General features: G+C 38.9%; 1 protein-coding gene across 2 annotated transcripts in view; it reads left to right on the top strand.

Annotated features, from left to right (window-relative positions):
• The window catches only part of igsf11 (immunoglobulin superfamily member 11), a 98,555-nt gene extending 95,187 nt beyond the window's left edge, over nt 1-3,368 (top strand). For both annotated transcript variants that reach the window (XM_034224771.1, XM_034224770.1), the window contains exon 8: nt 871-3,368. In XM_034224771.1, coding sequence (XP_034080662.1) covers nt 871-1,420 — 550 coding nt within the window. In that variant the 3' untranslated portion in view covers nt 1,421-3,368. The remainder of the gene's footprint in view (nt 1-870) is intronic.
• Nucleotides 3,369-20,287: the final 16,919 nt, after the last annotated feature.

Below are 20,287 nucleotides of genomic sequence, written 5' to 3' on the forward strand. Positions count from 1 at the left end.
CTGCAGCTTTGTGTTTCCTACTGTAAAGTGATTTATGTCAGTCCATGCAGTCACACAGATTATAGTTAAACATAAAAAACACCCAGACCAGTTAATTGAATTCATAGTTTGGAGAATTCAGTTTAATTGTATCTTCCGACAGCCAACGTGTCCATCATCCCAGGCTAATTTGTCTGTTCAAACAGTGTGTGAAGCTCTGTCAGTTGATTAAATGGTCTGCAATTGTAGATATCTGAGGCTTTGGCTGATTGGGATAACATCTGCCTCATTTTGGGCTCAACTGCAATCATGCGCAATTCCATCCTGACGGCTCTTATTGCCCCCACTAATGGCAAATCATAATGAATATCTTTAATCTCTGCCTAAATTATCTGGAGACATCTTATCTACCAAAAAGTACTCTCTTTAGTAAACCCATTTGTATTAGCATAGATTATATAAACCGCAACTTAAAAGCAGTCTATTGATAACTCAATTTAAAGACATTCACTGTATATTTAAATGATTAATATCTTTAATGCATAGCTTTAAAGATTGTTATATTATGATGAAATAAAGAGAACAGCACTTGTTTTATTCTGTGTTGGACTTATGTTATATGTAGACTTAAAGTGTATAAGCCACATGTGCCACACACATCAGGTGTATCACGGTATATGTTTTAAGAGTCCAGAAACATCCCAAGGCAATAATAAATAAATAAGTGAAATTGAGATGATCAGTTTATTGATCTGTTGACTACATAGCGAAGCCTTTTTTATTTGTAATGCACCAAAGCAGGATTTGTGTTAATATTTAAATATGAACTAATTAGCTATCTTAATGCTATCACTTCTAATATCACTGATATCTTCACAATCTTCTTAACAGAGAAGATGACCTTCCTCCCAAGAGGTCATCATCAGCGAAGGCTTTCCATGCAGACGCCTCCTCCTCAGAGAACGACACGCTGACGTCCACCAACACCTACAACAGCCGCTACTGGCACAACCCCAAACCCAACTACGACACCAACTCCTACACACGCTACAATGGAGATACTCGCCAGACCTTCTCCACTGCGGCTCACGGTGGACATGCACACGGTCAGGCCCAGAACGCAGGACACAGCCACAGTACAGTGGTCACAGCACCAGGCTCAGCTCCACTGTCCCGCCATGCACAACCCAACACGGCAACATCGTTTGCCAATGGCAGCCATACGCTCCCCCCACCAAAAACTCTGGTGGTCACCACAAACTCTGCCCCATCCCCTACCGCCATGGTGCGCAGCAACGGCTCTGTGAGTCTAAAACCGGTGGTGATGTCCGCACACGGGCAGCACACACACTCCTACGCAGTGAGCCAGGCCACCCTGGAGCGGATGGGGGCGGTGCCTGTCATGGTGCCCGCCCAGAACAGAGCAGGCTCGCTGGTGTAACATCTTAGCTTAACTGCTTTGAAAACAAGACTAAATGAGCATTTGGTTAGTGAGATTTTACATCCACTGATGAAAAACAGACAGAATGTGGGCAAAAGCAGCCCGCTGCCCTTTACAATGTTGTCTTTTCTGTATGTCTCGACATCTGTTTCTCAAACCAAGCTGGGATTTTACAGTCCAGAGTTCAGTTAATGCCAATTATTTGTTGAACGGGACACTTTATTTTGTAGTAAAGCACTACATGGGATCTGATCACCCCGTCATTTAATGGATTTTATCGGCAGGTGTGACAGGAACTATTTTTCAACCACTTGGATTCTTTCACAAAGCTGGAGTGGAATTTCCTGCAGAACTTGGATTCCCAGATCCTTTTCAGGGTTGGATCATTGGGATGATTATGTTTTCGTTTAGACTCAAAGCAACACAAGGCATTTTCATCTCAGTGTGTCCATACTGCATGGTCAGACAGAAGCGAGCTCGGATTCCCACTTAATGCATGTGTCTCTTGTTTCGGGATGAACAATGAAGTCTATATAATTTCTAATAATTTCTTTTGACAATTTCGATTGAGGGAAATAGTTGTGATGATGGGGATTGCTGTATGCATTGAACGTGAATGTTTTAAAATATGTCGGGAAAAACCTAAAGGATACAAGTATAACAATGAAATAATGTCGGGGAGAATGGCCTTAGAAGCTTAGGGAGATGGGTTTTATTGGGTGCCACACATACACAATTCATTGAATGCAAACATTTTAATTACATTTACGCACTTTTCAGAACAACTTTATATCAACACTTCTGTCTTATGAACAATAACTCAGTCTTACTAATGCTATGCTTTAAACCATACAACATATATCAAAACTTACATGCACATACAACATGCTGGTGATGTTTGAAGATGGCACAAACACTGGATGTGTACAACGGAAAGCGACTGTCCCCCTGATCTAACATCAAACCTGCAGAAGGATAATTGTCATAGTCTGTGTTCATTCTCACTGTTGTCCTAAACTGGTTCATGTCACATCAGTGCTGCTTGGAGAAGATTAGAGGATGTCTTACTTCATAAATGCTTTATAAAGAGACAGATATATATATTTAAAGGTAATCGTCCCCCCTCTTGACAAAGGCTAACTTTTTGTTTTCTACTGTACATATTGTAACTACAACAGTAGGCTAGATTGTGAATCAAAGAAAATACATTCATGTCTGACTTATACATATACATCTGCAACTCATGTGTCTTAATTTTGAAATAATTGTTTTTTGTTAAATTAGGCAACAATTGGGATTTCATGATAAGTGTTATGGTTGCAATGAAGGGATGTTTTTTTATAATTTTTTTTTAACGAGGTATTGCCATTTCATTACAAGACCCGAGTTGAATACAGTTTGGGTTGACACATATGGCCATACATTTTGCTATACATAGTAGACACCTATGCTGTATATGGTAGAAAGTAGCACTGCGTTTTTGACCTGCTGTTTTTATTTTAACCAAAACTCAACCAACTGTTACAGTGTTCCCAAATTCTTAATTCTAATTCTTATTGTGCATTACCTTAATGCACGATACTCGCTTTGAGCTATGATGCAGTAGTGATACAGCAATTATTTGTTTGTACATGCAGTATTGGAAAGTGTGTTTTATTCTTCAAAGCAATTCCTCTTTGCGTCTTTTATTAATTAAATGTGCTGTATTGACATTTACATTTATATTGAGACAACACAAGGTGCTAATATAATTTACGAAAGTGCTCCAGCTTTAACAAATATAATCCCTTAATTAATGGTGGAGACATTTTTCTTTTTTAATTTATATTATTTAGTCCAGATGACTTTAATGTCATGTTTGTGCCCTTTCTATATGAGTTATATTACACTAACATTCAGTTCATTAAACTGGAAACTACAATAAACTTGATTTGGAAGCCTAAATGAACAAAATGTTCTTTATTCCCAACACATGCTTGGTTAATTTGAGCAATATATACTAACCAGGTGTTATGGAGTCACAAGATGGACCTTCTGAGTATCAGTTGACACTCATCACAATTTCTTGTCAGCAACCTGAAGCAAATGGAACCCTGAACTTCTCCTCTTTTATTTTCCCCATAGTCCTGATATACATGGCTCGATGTCTGATATCTGCATTGTTTGTATTCCTCCACTATTCTATCAGTTGCTACAATGTGCACCAGCCTCACAAATCACACGTGTGTATTATTTTTTCTTCCATTTGACCCCGGTCTGACCACAGCTCAGTGTTCTTACAGACACATTTATCCAAAGTGTTTTTTCTTTCTTGTTATGTCTTAAGGCTGTCTGCTGTGTGTCAGAGCTACAATACTCTGTTAATCAGTCTGGAACACATACTTTGCTTTATAAATACAGAAAGGCTTTAACAGGTAAAATGATAAAAGGTCAGGTATCACCTCCCCTCCTTTTTGTCTGAGTGATTTCAGAATAAAATATCCTGTCTGTGTATCTTTCACTCGCCATCTCTCCTAGTGTCCCTGCCCTGAGCACCGGCTGACAACTTTAAAGAAACAACTCTTCTTCTAAAACAAAACTGAGATTATTTTGTTCTAAGTCTGTCCTCCGTTTGCAGGAACAATGGAAGAAAGAGAGCACAATCAGTAGGAAACTACTGAGGCTTTAACCCAGACTAAAACAACATCTCATCTTCTACCTTGGCTTTAGGAAGGCACGCGGTACACAAGGTGGTACATGGGTTGTGTACATAGATAAATAATGATATGTGATATATTGCCAATAGTAAAACAAACCTGTAAATATGTATAAAAAATACATCTTGTTCTTACTGTTGGGTTGACATGAAATAGGAAAAATAACACTGGAACCTGTAGTGAATAAATATTGTTAATACATTCTAATCGGCTTGCTGCTCGTCTGTTCGTGTGTTGCATGTTTTATTTGGCATGATACAATGTCCCTGCCTAGAGTACAAGCTTTTAAGATACAAGTTACACACTGAATAGTTAATAGCAATAATCAAAGAGAAACAAGAAGAAACAAATACGACATAAAATAATTTCTTTATAAGTATTCTAGTGGATCTGTCACAATCTGATGAAGGACCCAAATGCAGCACTCAAGAAACCAAGGAGTATTGGAAATATACTTTATTGGTAATACCAGAGCAGAGGGATACCAGCAGAACAGTAACAGCCAGATGATGTGCAGGCAAGCGAACCAGAGGACAGCAGGCAGAAGGTGAGTCAGGGTCGGGCAGAGGGTCAGGGTGCAAAAACGTGGGTGTGGTTAACAGGTGAGACAGGTGAATGGAAAACTACTGGCGAATGATGAAGCAGACTGTGACAGGATCATGATTCGAAAACTGAAATATGTTGCTGTATAAGCTACACTTAGGTATGATGTGTGAATATTCTGCACTAAATATCTCATGTAGGTATCATCTTCAGAAGGAACTGCTGCTCTCATTTAAATAACATATTTCATGCTTTGCTCAGCAAGCCTTCTATGAAACTCGTTCATTCTGCCTCTGGTGCTCCTGCAGGCTGTTAAGACAACCATAAAGACGAGAGCAGTACAGAATAACAATATGAAGAATATGCAAGTGTGCTAGTTTCTTTATGCTCTTGTGGTTTCCACTCTATTCCCAAGACAAATTGTGTAATACTGCACAATCGAAATGTTTTCCAAGTAAAAATAGAGATTATTTCGAGATATAGATGTAACCTAATCATACTGCACACTGCTTCTGAGATGTGTATGTTTTATACACTTGCAATATTTGTTTTGGATTGTATTTAGTTGTTTGTGTGTGTGAGTGTTTGTGTGTGTGCATCTAAAAAATAATCTGTGTTGGATTGGTCTGAAGCTGCAGTTCTTAAATGTACCGCTAGGTGGTAGTATGTATACACTCAATACCGCCAGTGCTTGCAGAAATGTGATGTTCAACTCTGTCGACTCTTAAATCCTATCATAGTTTAAATCAGTACATTATGAGACATCATTATAAAGGCAAAGTTATCTAATTTATGTGAATTAACTGTGAATGGACTCATTTAAATGTATTTAAATAGAGGGGGAAATCATTTGAAGCTGACATAAATCGTATCTGATGCAATCTCAAAGGTGGTGGTTTCACTTCTCATCTGAATTTCCATCAGTATTCCTCTATTCTTTCTCCAACCCGCATTTCAACATTAAAATCAACAGCGGTGACCTTTCTCTTGCGGTTTAAAAGGCCTTTTGAAAAGCAGGAGAAAAAGGGCAGTGAACCAGAGCTCCTGAGGATTGGGCTCATTATTTGCACATGACGCCACCTTTGGATGTGTGTGAGTGTTTGTGTGTGTATGTGTGTGTCTTCAAACTCCTCAGCATAGCTTTGGGTTAAATAATTATATTATTTCTGAGATCTGAAATATGTTGAATCAAAGAAAGTTGCCTTCCAGTATTCCTTTTTGTCCTCCATGTTGTCATTGATATTTGTGTTCTTTTACTATTTTCACACCCTGCATCCATCTTGTTTATGTGCTACATTACACAAAACAAAAAAAGTATTCTTTAGTCAATGCATTGTAATCTCTTATAAGACCTACATTACAACTTGCTGTTGTAACATTACACATTACAGTTAAATATATAATGTATTGCCTGGTTCATTTCTGTGTCTTGTTATTAGTTTAAGTTTACCTAAATCCGTCAAATGTCATTATTATATGTCCGCTGTTAGCTATGATAAATGTCCTCACAAATGGCTTTGCTAGTTTAGACAGTTTATTTATAACTCCTGCCAAGACTTACTGCAGCAAATGCCTTTTCATTTTAATGAAAATGCTACCATGTGCTTAGTTGCCACAAAACATCTGTGAACCAACCAATCCAAATACTAAATAAAACTGATGCAATAACCATCATCATTAATCCCAACCAACCAGCACTGGAGAAAGCATTTCACCACCATGCTTTCATCTTAATTAAAGCATCAACCAACATCCTCGGAAACGGAAGCATCCTTTATTTTTTGTATGGTTTATGGTTTCTAAATCAGTTGAAACATGCCTAAAGAGCATGGACTGATTGGAAATGGCATCCCTAATATATGCATTTGAGGTAGTAGCAGAAAGTCAAGACACAGACAATGAATTCACTGACCATTGAGATGGCAAAAAAGAAATAAAATAAAGAGAGCGAGAGAGTTTGAAAAAAACAAACCCATTTCCCAGCAGGGCGGAGAGGTAGCCAACGGTGGAGCTGAATATGGCCAATCAAGAATCTCTGGTTTGCAGGCTGAATGCACAATGTGGTTTGTGAGAAATCACTTTGGACAACTAGCATGGCCCTAAATAAAATGTTCTCTCCTCTCTAGTGCTGTCTGGCCATCCCATAATAGCCCTAAGCTGTGGAACTGGCTCACTGCCTAAATCTCTTTCTTTGTGTCTTGGTCAGGCTCTTCTGCCTCTTCTGAAAGCCCATGACACTGAACCTTGTATGACAGCTCTCAAGGATGCAAGGACCAGAACATACCAACTCCCTTTAACCTTTACAAAAATGCAGCCTATATTATTGAACAAGTTGCATGAAAATCACTGGCAGTTAGATTGCAATGTGGTTCCACATACATAATACAGTAATCGAAATTATGAAAAAAACACACTTAATTGAAAGAGGCGTGTCTATTCTTAATCTTTGGTTATGACATGGGATGTTGGGAACGAGTGGTCTGTATAGATAACGTCAATATTCACATTACTGATGGACACTAAAAGCCACTGAGGCTAACAATATAACAAGACAGCAACCAGGTATGCCTAAAGAAATGCAGGAAATGCAAAGGCAAAATGACAAAGCAATTGCTTTTTCTGGTTCCCTAATATACGCAAAAATATTCCCAGTCAGCATTCCCTGGTTGAAACCAAACTGTGCCATCCAAGTCTGACTCTGATGACCTCCCCCTGTTGCCTGCAGTATTTGTTTTCTTAGCCATCACCGTGAATTGTGAATATTCTCCACCTTTGTAAAGTGAATGTATATTATATTATAGGTCATGTCAGTTTTCATCACTTTTTCAATTATTCCATCCCAATTTAAAGAAAGGAAACAACAAACGAAGGAAAAACCATGTCTTAACTAATTCATTCAATTCATCAAAGCAAAAAGCCAATGGAATTGTATGTATACAATGAACACAATACTATACGATGGTGAGGATAGAAAGGAATAAAAGACAAGAGTAGTGAGGTGACAGTTTGATGACGTCAATGTTGTTTTCTGTTCTGATGGAGTTGCAGAAGTTGTATAGATGTTATTAACCTCTGAGTCAGAGGTCAGAGCAGTCCGTCTGGGAGAGAATCACAGGGGTATGGGAAAGAGAAAAAAAAGGAAAGAATAAGGTGATACAAATAGATTCAGCACAGTGATGGACATGTCTAACGTGAAGAGGAGAATTGCTCAGAAAAACAATTTCAATTTTGATCAAGAGTTTATTGGAAAGAAATAAAGTAAATCAAACTTGCATTATTTTGAAATGTGCACTATCCAACACGTTTTTGTTCCTCAATACAATTAGATATTAAATGAAGGAGATACAATGTAAATCATTGCAATGTTAAGAATGCAATCAGAGGGAAAAAAGGCACCGTTACAGGAGATAATTTGAAAGGAATTATTGATAAACTCTTACATTTAATGTTCTGCTGCTGTGACTTTGTGTCAGCTGATTTATCAAAGACATCTAATGGGCAATGAGCTTGCTAGAAGAACCATTTTTGTGACACACTAAAACATGATCATACAGCATCATTCAATCCTTAATTTCACTTCTTATGTGATATTATCACATTCTTTGTCCTTGCCTCTGCACATTCCCACCCCTTCGAACCATTTCATTGCCATTATCCTCCTCTCCACCAGATGCCCTTTGACTTCTTCTCCAGTCTGACCACCTGACCTTTCACCCCCCCTCCTCACATGTTGCCACTTTCCTCATCAGTCCTGACGACATCTAACCTGCCTCTTTCCACTCAATCCTTCACAGTTTGTTAAAGCTGCCGATGCTCATGCCTTTGCATTCTAGCCCTCTGAACCCAAACCTTAGCTTGAACCTGTAGCTGTTGCTTTTTTTCCCATGGTACCTGTTGCCTGTTCCTGCACCAGCCGTGCTCTCTGGGTTTGTTTTCTTGTTGGAGCGCTCCCTGTTTTGACCCTTGCCTGCCTCATGATTCCTTTACCTGCACTTCTGCACGTACTGTAAGTGTATGCACTTTCATTTTGGCATAAAATCCCTGCACTTTAATGTAGTATTACATCTCTGAACCTGTACTGAATCACTGCTTTGTCTGGATGTTGATCCTAAACTTGTCGCCTAAATGCAACGGTTATATTTTAGAATTGTATACTGATATAATATTTCCTATAAATGTCACTATATATATAATGTATTATTGGATTAGTTGCAAGTTTGCATTGACTGCTAATTATTTGGTGTCACACAAATGCATATGTTTTAATATCGATAAGTATGTTTCTTTCCTTGTACCCCCTTCAGACTCAACACTTTATTTTTAACACCTTTTCAAAGATCAACAAGGAACCTTCCTCTTCAGCTGAATGGATGATTGCAATTTTTAACAAGAGAGCTACAATGTACTCTCTCACACATGCCGCCGGGAAACGCTTCTTGCTTTATTGTGCGTGAAGTGGTTGCACATGCATATTCAACTTTTCCATTTTCATTTGCACTCACATTCTTTGTCTATTGTATTGCCATGCTTTCATACGTTTGTATTTATAAAAATGGCATACATTATTGCAAGCGTGCTGTCTAAAAGTGTTCATGTTATATTATATTGCCTTGCTTTTTAAGTAAAAGATAAAAGATTGAGAAGCACCAAGCATGTCCTACTAAACTTGTCTGCATTTCTCTAATATTCTAGGGACCAACATTGGGAAACAGCCCATGAGAGAAGACTCAAAGTTCACCCTGCCATTCTTGTGAAACACATGGGGAAGAAAGACGTCAGATTTGCAAGTGGGATGCGACAAAAAGGGAAACACAGTTCTTTATAGGCTCATACACACATTGAATTGCAAACATATTTATTCTCGAGAGGTGCTGTGCATCTCTTCTGCCTTTCTTAGCTTTAGGCACCATATATGTAGAAAAAAACCAGCGCTAAGGATCAAGACATTTTGTGTGAGAAATTATGCACAACATTTTCAGGAGAAAGTTTATTTCCCACTGGAGCTTTACAGTTTTATATTATTACAAATTCTTGGAGAGGGAGAATAGACAACGCTTCCAGTTTAGAAAAGGAATGTGTCAAACAAAAAAATATACATTTATATACAGTTGCAAGAAATGTGATCTTCTGATCTTCATCTAAGTCACAACAATAGACAAACACAGTCTGCTTAAACTAATAGCACACAAACAATTATATGTTTTCATGTTTTTATTGAACACACCATGTAAACATTCACAGTGCAGGGTGGACCCCTAGGCTAAAGACTTCTTCAAGAGCTAATTGGAGTCAGGAGTCAGCCAACCTGGAGTCCAATCAATGAGACGAGATTGGAGGTGTTGGTTGAAGCTGCCCTGCCCTATAAAAAATACACACCAGTTTTGAATTTGCTATTCTTAAGAAGCATTGTAAACACTGAACAAGAATGGAGTTCATGGGAGGACACCACGGAGGAAGCCACTGCTGTCCATAAAAAACATTGCTGCACGTTTGAAGTTTGCAAAAGAGCACCTGGATGTTCCACAGCACTACTGGCAACATATTCTGTGGACAGATGAAACCAAAGTTGAGTTGTTTGGAAGGAACACACAACGCTATGTGTGGAGAATCCAAAGGGTTCACATACTTTTTATTGCAACTGTATGTATATAACTCTTCCTGTCAAACAGCAAATAGGAGAGTAAAAAGTAAAATTAAGTGTGTTTTCATTTCATTTGATTCAATATTACATTTTTTAAAGTGCTTCAGCATTTAAGTTGTATTGTTACAGTACAAACATCAACTGAAATATCACATGCTTCCAGAAACATGATTACTGGGTTGATTTGGTCTTGTTTAAAATCACTTTGGTTGTTTAATACTTTGTGAGGCTTCTCTTAGCTGTATAAGTTGCCTACTGTTGCTATATCTCCAGTTATGATTCATTATGACCTCAATATGACCTGCTGTCATCAATGTCTGGGTGGGCGTCCAAAGGGTTAAGAAAAAGCAGGGCTGGACCCCAAACTGTGCCCTTCTTTATCATGCAGCAGAATATTACCTACAGTGTACAGCATTCAGGGTAGAGACTGAACAGCTCTTTGAAGTGAGTGGGCAAAGTTCCCTTTGGGTAACATAACGCCTTTTTAATGAAACACTTATGGGGAGACAAGTGAAGTGAAGTGGGAGATCATAACCGCCTCCATCTCCTTTGTAAGTGGTGGAGCCACAGTCTTTTATTTCACTACATGTTACATCGCTGTGAGGGCCTTCTTTTAAAATGAGCAGAAAGATAAAAAGATGATTGCATTTCAGAGAGGAGAGGATATTGCCACAGCATGATGGAATAACATTTAGGCCTTGTGTCGAGGCTTTGCCACCTGTCATAAAATCAGTTTCCTAGCTGAGGGCAAGGATTGTTAAGCTTTCCCCTCTGTGATTGATCTCTATCTACCTATTTCTGTGTATCCTCTTTCTCCTCCCTTTGTTACCTCCCCTACAGCCCTAGAAGACTGCTGATGTTGAATATAGTATTCTGTCAGTGTGTCATAGAGGGTGAGGTGAATAAGGAATACCGGCCTGAGTGACATTGTCATTGAAAACCAGACAATAACATGTTTAAACAACATGTTTGCATCCCTTGAGCATTTTTCAAGTAACAATGTGAAAACAATGCGACAATGTCAAATGTGTCACCAAGTGTTGAACAAATTATCATAACCAATTATCACCCGAATGTCACATTCTTCTTTGCTGTAATGAACTCTAAAGTGAGTGTCAGCTCTTTGTGGATCTGTCTCGTTCACACATTTACTGTGAGCGACTAGCTGGTGAACAAAATGGCACTTTATTTTTCTTCCAATACCTCTTTTTCTCTCTCTCTCTCTCTCTCTCTCTCTCTCTCTCTCTCTCTCTCTCTCTCTCTCTCTCTCTCTCTCTCTCTCTCTCTCTCTCTCTCTTGTATTATTCATGGCCACTGTCATCAATGCATTAGACCAGAGTCTGCAAATGCACTTTTCAGACTTGCAGAGCCAGAGCCATCAGTTTATCCTGAAGCTGATGACTGGCTATTCATTTTTTCCTGATCACTTCTTTGAGCTGCCACCATTTGTCTTGCATTACTTAACGCTCAGCATCTGTTCTCACTTCTCTACAGCTCAATCAGCTGTCCCTTGATTTCCCTCCACCTCTTGTAGAAAGGCAGCTCTACATCTTTTATTCACCTCTTTTAAGCTCCAATATTGTCGTTTCAGTCCGTCATAAAAGCTCAAATCATCTCTGACTTCATCTGAATGCAGACACACTCCAGAGGGGAAGTTATTGTTCTTTATCTCTCTTAAATATTATTTTCATTGTATGCACTTAATGTCCACCTTTTTGGGTTTGGATTCAGTATTCAGTGGTTCTTAAAACTTCCGTATTAAAACATTTTCACTGTGAGAATACGTTTCTAGAAATTGCACTTAAAACTGCTGTAAAACGGTTTCACATGTATTAGTTTGACTGCAGTCACTTGTATCAGAGAAGCAAATGTTTTAGTTTTCTTTTAATAAATCAAACAATTGTCTTGAGAGAGCTTGACTTCCCAATGTATTAGCTAAGGTTGATTTAACTCAAAATGCAATCCATCTCTTTCGTATTTCAGCATGATTTAATGGAGCAATTATGAAATGCTGTGTAAATAGAGTCCCCATCCGTCAAAAGAACAACTGGGCAGAGAAAAAACTGCCTTGTCAATATTGGCATTGCAGACAATGTAAGTGTTGCAAAAACCTCTGCATGTCCTGAGCATTGATAAACACATGCTGAACAGCTGTGCTTGCAGGTGGCAGGTGACACAGTCAATCACATGATGAGAAGAGGAGAGAAGTTCCCTCGAACCAGGGAGCCTCTTGAATAAACACTGAACACACACAGACAAGGAAATAGAGAGCCAGAGTGTGGGAAGGCAGGTGGTGCGGGCATCGCAGTGTCATTCAGGCGCTGAATCCATATCCCAGAGGGAGGTTTTTGCTGCCTGAGCGAGCAGGGTCTGCTGCAGATTCTCTCCCGTTTGACAGGTAGTCGACAGCCATCCCCTGCTCGGCAGACTGGACAATGGATTGGTTGTTATCACGAAGGAAAGAAAAGCGGAGGAAGTGGTAGAAATCCAGCCTTCTATGCAACAATAGTTTCAGCTATTAAGCAGTATAATTTGGCTGGGGTTTGATGTGAAGCAGTTCAGTTGCTCCACCTGTTATATAAGAATACTGTCATCTCATTATTTATAATAAATAAGAGAAAAGAGTAGAAACAAACCTCTGAGATTTACAGAACTTCCACAGTTCAGTTATTGTTCAGAGATTGTTGTTCAGCCTTTGGGGAAACCACACTGGCAGATAATAACCTTTATTTAAGTTGATGTACTGTAATGAACAAGCAGTGGCTTATTGGGAAGTGACATAGTCAATCATTTGGAGTCGTGTTTCTGGATACTTCTGGAACATAAGTGTTTTTATCTTTAAAACTCAATACCACAAATCTCAAACTTTCACTAGTGCACAATTAAATCAGAAACTACCAAACACTGTTATTATTTCTAAAGTAGTTTCATCAATGTGAATCACCCATTACACGCTGTCATATTGTTCACTTGTCATTTGATACATTATTTTAATACAAATAATCCCCACTTCAAGTCCTGTGGGTGTGAGGAATGGTTGGCAGCAAATTCGTTTTTGAAAATAATAGACCTTATTAAGATCTCTCTCAGGGGAAGGAAACAATAATATTACTGTGATTCGTAATGCATAAGATCATGTAGCTCTGAATATCATATTTAATTTCAAGTAAGAATAATAAACGTTCTGCAAGTTTTATTGTATATCAGCATGAGTTAAGTACATATTAAAGAAGCCACTATTATGCTAATGTTCAGGTTCATATTTGTATTTTGTGCCTCCACTGTAATATGTTTAAATGCTTTACTGTTCAAAAGGTACTGCAACAACTCTTTTCACCCTCTGTCTGAAACCAGAGTCTGGTCTGCTCTGATTGGTTAGCTGGCCGGCTCTGTTGTGATTGGTCATCAGGTAAATTGTGTTGGAAAGGTGGCCAATAGAAGCACAAGTGTTCCATAGAGATATCACTATGTTACGGAATAAAACAATGGAGTCTAATGGAGGTGTTTCAGGCTGGGGGGGGGGTGGGAGTGTGTGGGAGAGAAACGCACATGCATCAAAACATATACACTACAGGAAAGGGGGGAAAACGAATCTTAATAGGGCTTTTGAAACAAGCATACTGTTACTATTAGAGCACTTTCTCTGTCCGCGGTGCTGAACAGAAGGCTGGAGAAAGTCCCTCGCTGTGGCATCTCAACAGGGCATTATCGTTGGGGGGGTATGTGGTACACAACAGTTTCCACAGCAGCTCTTTATTCACTATCCAAGGACTGTCGCTCTGAATAAGCAGCAACATGAATCCATTACTGTAGTTCAGCTCAGCTCAGTGTCCCTGGATTAAATGCCTTCATCGCCTTGAATACACAGCGAAAATACATCACAATGGAGTTCCCCTAAATGGAAATTACAAAAAATATGATTAGCAAACCATGCAAAGTGCAAATCATTGGGCTTTTTACCCTTTTGACAGTATGCAATAAAGCAATTTCACCTACACTAATTAAATGTCTCAGAATGCTTTGATTTGTAGGCAAGTGTGAAATTGAATGGACTGGTTAATTCACCATGTTAACTGCACGATAACCACGTTGTAAAATATAATTTCACACCAGGAAATGATTAATTATATTCTGCAATTTCTCGAGGTTACAAACTGGTCACAATGGTTTTGTATTTAATGCTCACAGTGGATAAATAAGGCATTTGAAAAAGCAAGGGATGGTATCCAGTCTGGGTCAAAAGATGATATGTTTTGCTACACAAGCCTTATTGCTATGAGACGGATATGTGTTCCTCTCGTTTGCTGTGCTCTTAGGTGCTCAGCTTTTAAAAAGATAACATGCACATAATACACACAACAAAACTCATAATAATCGTAACGCTGTGAGCACTCTTGTAAAGAACACATTTAGATGTGATCTGTGGCAGTTGCAGTGTTAACTTTAACATGAAAAAAAGACTTAACCCATCATTGTGTATTCTTTATCACCATGGCTTTTATAAATGTGTCGGTTTATCCAAGCTAAAAATTGTTTATTTTTCCCTCACCAGCCTTTACCGTCACCTCCTTTATGTCTTGCTTTTATATCCTTTTTGTCTCATAAGCATATATTTTACCACTCCCTTTTGTACCACCCTAACTACAAAGAGAGTCAAATAATATTTGTATGGGCTGTCAGTGTTCTAAGTGATAGCCTCTTCAGCACAGTTACTATACTGAGTCTGGGTAAAAATAACTAGATGAAACAATTCCTCACTTTGAGTGCAGTAGAGCAAAACAGATGAACTAATAAAAGAATGAAACGTAACATATATGCATACACATTCACCAATGTATATTACTGAAGCTGGCTCTATGTATTTCACAGCAGAGTGACACAACGCTTATCTGTGCTGAATTATTCATGACTCGCCAACATTTACAAAATGACTAATGGCAAATGTTAAGCTCTATGTACACTGTGCTCTTGGATAGGTTGTTGTAGCATTCTCTTATGCTTTTGGAATTATTAAGTGTCTGTCACTGGAAATACATTTCACTGCTGTGTTCTGCCATCTCTGAACCAGAATGCCTTCCCCTTAGGGACCAAAGAAGCCTCAAGAAAAAGCTCCCCAAACATTATCAGTGCTGCATAAGTACGTTTTACATTTAGGAAGATTTAGACACACATGGAATGTGTTTTTTGCTTCTCCAGGAGATACATGTTATAGGGATTAATGTTAATACAGATGTTAATGCATAGTTAGTGCAGAAAATCATTGACACACTACCGGACAAAACTGTGAAGTAACATTTCCATCCATCTTCATGTCCCCACCCTGTCATTGAAAGGGAAGACAGTTACGCTGCAGGGAAATGTTGCATTACATTCCAACGTTAAAATGCAGCTCAAGGTTGTCCACGAGGCCGGAACTGCCCCTATGAAGGAAAATGGTTACAGAAATGTAGACAATTAGTATGGACTTCTGTGAATGTGACAAATTCTTGTTTTTCTTCCTAAACCTGAACAAAGCATGCATAATGTCTTTACTGATACATCTGATGATAAGAATATTGGACCAAACCAAGAAACAAGGGTAGGTTCCCCAAAACTCCACAGAAACAGTGATTTTAACTAAATGGTCGTTCGCCTGCAGAGTCTATTATCTATTCTACCCTCAGCTTAGATGTCCACCTCTGTGTCCACAAGGAACACTCTGATCCAGAGGCCTGTGGAAAAATTCCAATCACAGCCCCTGAAAAACACTCTTCAGTCCCGAAGGATATATCATGTTGGAAGTGACAGAGCTCTTAATTACACAAAAGCTCCCTTGTAGCTGGTGGAGTGGCAGTGTTTTGCTCTGGGGCACCTCAGCTGCATGGATAATGACACGGAAACTCAAGATCCTGAAAATGAGAGATGAATATATTCCTTAGGCTGTATGCAGAGCTCTTTAATAGCAGAGATGTTGAAACCATACCTCATGATCAAGGCTAGTTCCAGGCTCAGGCTTTTATTTTATTTTTGACCTACTCTTATTATGTTACTTTGCTTTATTGTTGCCCCCTTTACAGATTGGCCCTATTGGTTACGTTGTTGGAAGAGAAAAAGGAGCCTTCTCAAGACCTTGATTAATATCAGCAGTTAAATTATGATAAAAAAGGACGATGTACCAAAGGTGAGCCAAGGACACTGGCTGTATGTTCTCATTCGACAAAAGTTAAGTGCGTCATTTTACTTCAATCTATCCATCTTTTGTAACTTTTTCTAAATGTCTAATTGGTAAAAACAAGGGCACGCAGAAGAAATTAAACTGACATTTTTGTAGACTTGTGCATTTGGCCATATGTACCAACTATTAAAAAGACAGCAACATATACATATTCATAGACCGACTGTCCCTGCACACATTGCCATGACTGCTGTATGTTGCAGACTATTGGTAACAGACCAACATGTATCCAGACCAACATTTAACATTATTCATTACGTAAATATTCAATGTTATGAAATTAGATAACCATTATGCCTTCTGTAATGTATTGGAGCCAAATAAAGATCATCAGTAAGAAGCAGAGGAAGCGGTTTGTGCCTGACAAGTCCCTTAACTCCCTCACACAATGCTAAACTGTGCTTAATATCAAGGGCACCCTTTAATATTTGATGGGTTACAAATCATTTGGTAGTCATTCATGAATATTTGATTATGGGGGCCTTTCCAACATGTTTAGCTTGGTTATGCAAACATATAATTAAATATATTCAGAATAAACCAAAGCAAATGCTTTGATCCACGAACATATTCAAAACTGGTATGAATAATAAATGACAATGATTATTTGTATAAATTATGTCATTCATGTCACTTTATGTCACCATGTTGACATGGACTTCAAATGATTGTACTAGATAAAAACACATAACTAATCATGGAATTGCCTGGATGTCCCTTATCAAATAAAAAATTAAGATAATAAACACATTGTAGTTCATTTATATATGGTAGTTTATTTGATTTGACAGCTGTAGTCAACTTTACTAACAGATTAACTTATTAGTCAGCATAGGCTCCTTGGAAGATATCTCCATGGCAACATTAATTAACCATGATTTATTCCAGGCACGCTCTCCAAACCCCTCCAGAGACAACAGACTATAATGTGTGTAGTGGCTCATTGAGCTCAGCTAATAATGAACGGCAGCTTGAGTTCTGCCTTAGTACTAATGGTCCATTCCTTTAAAAAGCGCTAGATGGCAGGGCAGGCCAAACTATACGCGCTCATCCGCCTGACGGAGTGAGAGAGTCCAGTGTTTTGGGTCTCCAACACTTGTGCGGTCTGTTTCTGCTGCTGCTCCTGAACTGAGTCACTTTGAGGCACAATTCCCTGAGGATAGTTCGTTCCCTTCGTGGTCAAGATACTACCCGTGGACACCGACCCTCGCCAGGACACCCAAGTTTCGTCTGAAGGCGCGTAGGACCCGATTAAAGAACGCCATGCCTTACTTCTGGATTTACAGCGTTTGGATCCCCACTGTCATCTTCCTCTTCGGATTTCAAGGTAAGAATCGGCTGTTTCTTTACATTTCTTGTGTAAAAGTTTAACGTAGATGTATGTGAATTTATGTTGTAGGTACCTTGGAATGTGTTGGGATTGTTTGGCACAGTGTTGATTTCCTGTTAGTGCCTGGTGTGCTTCAAAAAGGTAAAAGTAAAGTCTAGCTCTTTAAGTTCTGCCTTTCTTGTTGTATTTTAAATAATAGATTACATCAGCAGTCTAATTATGTGAAGAAGAGAGCTTTAGAGGCTGGTGGCTCTCCTGATAACATGCTGTTTGTCATTTACTGGTCTGTATACTGGTATTTTACAGTCATATCAAGCTGGTTAGCAAGCTTCAAGTAGTTTGTCATGTTGTTTGAGATGATGTGGTGGGAACTTCAACAGGTGCCAAATATGCACCAGTTTATGCAACTGGTGATGCAGGTAAATGGCCAACAGCAGCTCTGCTGAATAAATCAAAAGACCATTTATGATCATCACCACGACCACATTGACTCTGTTTTACTGTAGCTGACTATGATGTGGCTTAGATATCTTAAAGGGCAAACTCTACTTACCTTTGTAGAACTAGAAAATCAATTACATTTGACTTTAGTTTCCTCCTTGCAGATCTCTTTCCACTCCAACCATGACTGTACTAATAACGCTGATTTAGCCCATCTCAGGGAGCTGAGGGTGAATCAATTAGCTTCTTCTCCCTCCCTCAGGATCACCCTACAGTACCTACAACAGTGTAGCCTGACCAAGCATATTGGATTCACTTTAACACTGCTCTGATGCTGGCAGGCAGCCTGGCTGTGTGAAGTACCAGCTGGGTGGGGGGGAGAGAGGGGCAGAGTGTGTGAGACAGGATGAGAGGGGAACTATGATGGAATGAGAGACAGAAAGTGAAGTTAGGCTCTTAAACATATTTATATTATGGTAATAAGTGATGCTCTGTTCTATGCTTATCCCCTTTTGTCCTTAATATGAGTAAAGGATTAAAGATGGTGACTGAATGTATAATTGTGAAATTAATTATGACACCCCTTTTGTTTTGTCACAGAGCAGATTACGTGACACTGTCTCAACATAGTCTCCCATTATTGTTTTTTAGTAGTAGTAACTGTTATTATTTCGTTCTGGCCTTTTAACTCGCACACTCATAATCTATGTATTCAGCTCATGTAGAGTCTGCTGCATGTCCTGAATCTTAAGCTGGCTCTTGGAAATTTCTTTTTAGAGCAGAGACTTTTGCAATTTGTTTCATATGGTATTTCTGCAATAACTTATCACCTGACTCTCTGTACCATCCTGATCCTGGTAACTTCACACACATATCTTGGTTTGTTAGCAACAGGTGTCTTCAGCCAGATAATTGACACAAGCCACAAACTGTGAGGTGTGTGGTGATGTGTCTCATTAGGAGATCCCACCAAGATGATGAGAGGAGGATATCTCTAGATGCAGTCTCTCAGAGCCTCATTACTACTGAGACTAGCAGCTGCTTTCTCTTCACTACTTCTAGCTGTGCTCAATTGTTCTCACTCTTCCACTTCTCGGCAGCAAAGCCACACACAAAGAGGATCCCCACCAGCTCTCTAGGAAAATCACAGTTGGTTGGAGACTTTGGAGTCCGTCCTACTTTTCTGGTTGTTCCATATTTCTTATATCAGACCCTGGCAGGTGTTATGTACATCCTAATGTGGAAGATATGTGCGTCCTTGTCTATATTTCTCTCTGGTGGCAACTTCAAACAGGTGTGGTGTGGGCAGGTTTTGCTTCAGCGAGTGACATATTTTCACAGTCAATGATTGAATCTGAACCTCTGAGGGCCTTTGACTCAACCTGATCTCACCAGAATGCGTGACTCCACCACGACTCCTTAACACCGCATTGCGTGGTGGAGTCACGCATTCTGTTACATTTACGTGTCGGCACCACGCAAAAAACCCCAATGTAAAGTGAATGAGGCTCTTTTGTCGTGGTGCACACACGCATTTCTACAACGTCCTGCAGTGAGCTTTTATTCTATAAAACGTTTTTTTAATCTACTTTATAGCTTGTAGTAACTCACAGGAGGCTTCTTTTATTTTATTTGTATTCATAATAATTTTTATTTTTCGTCAGAATGTATTATGGTGCATTAGTTACGAATTTTTGTTCTCAAAAAACAGTGCATTGTGTGTAATACAACTGTGATTTTTATTAAATTAGTTAATTTTTAAGGAAGGCCAGAGCTTCAGCTGTGTCGAATAGATTGTTCCCTTTAGTTAACGTTATTTAAAAGATAATGATCATGTCCCCTTTATTGTATTACGAGCGTCCATTCCCATTGGATAACGGATAATTTTACACCCGGAAGTAAGTATTCTCCTTACTGTCGATTGATTTTTACAGTGATATCTGCACTACTCATCAACTCAAAAACACCAGATTATCCTTGTTAATTACACAACATTGATTGA

Source organism: Gymnodraco acuticeps, unplaced genomic scaffold (assembly GCF_902827175.1).
Source record: "Gymnodraco acuticeps unplaced genomic scaffold, fGymAcu1.1, whole genome shotgun sequence".
In the NCBI taxonomy this organism is placed as follows: Eukaryota; Metazoa; Chordata; class Actinopteri; order Perciformes; family Bathydraconidae; genus Gymnodraco; species Gymnodraco acuticeps.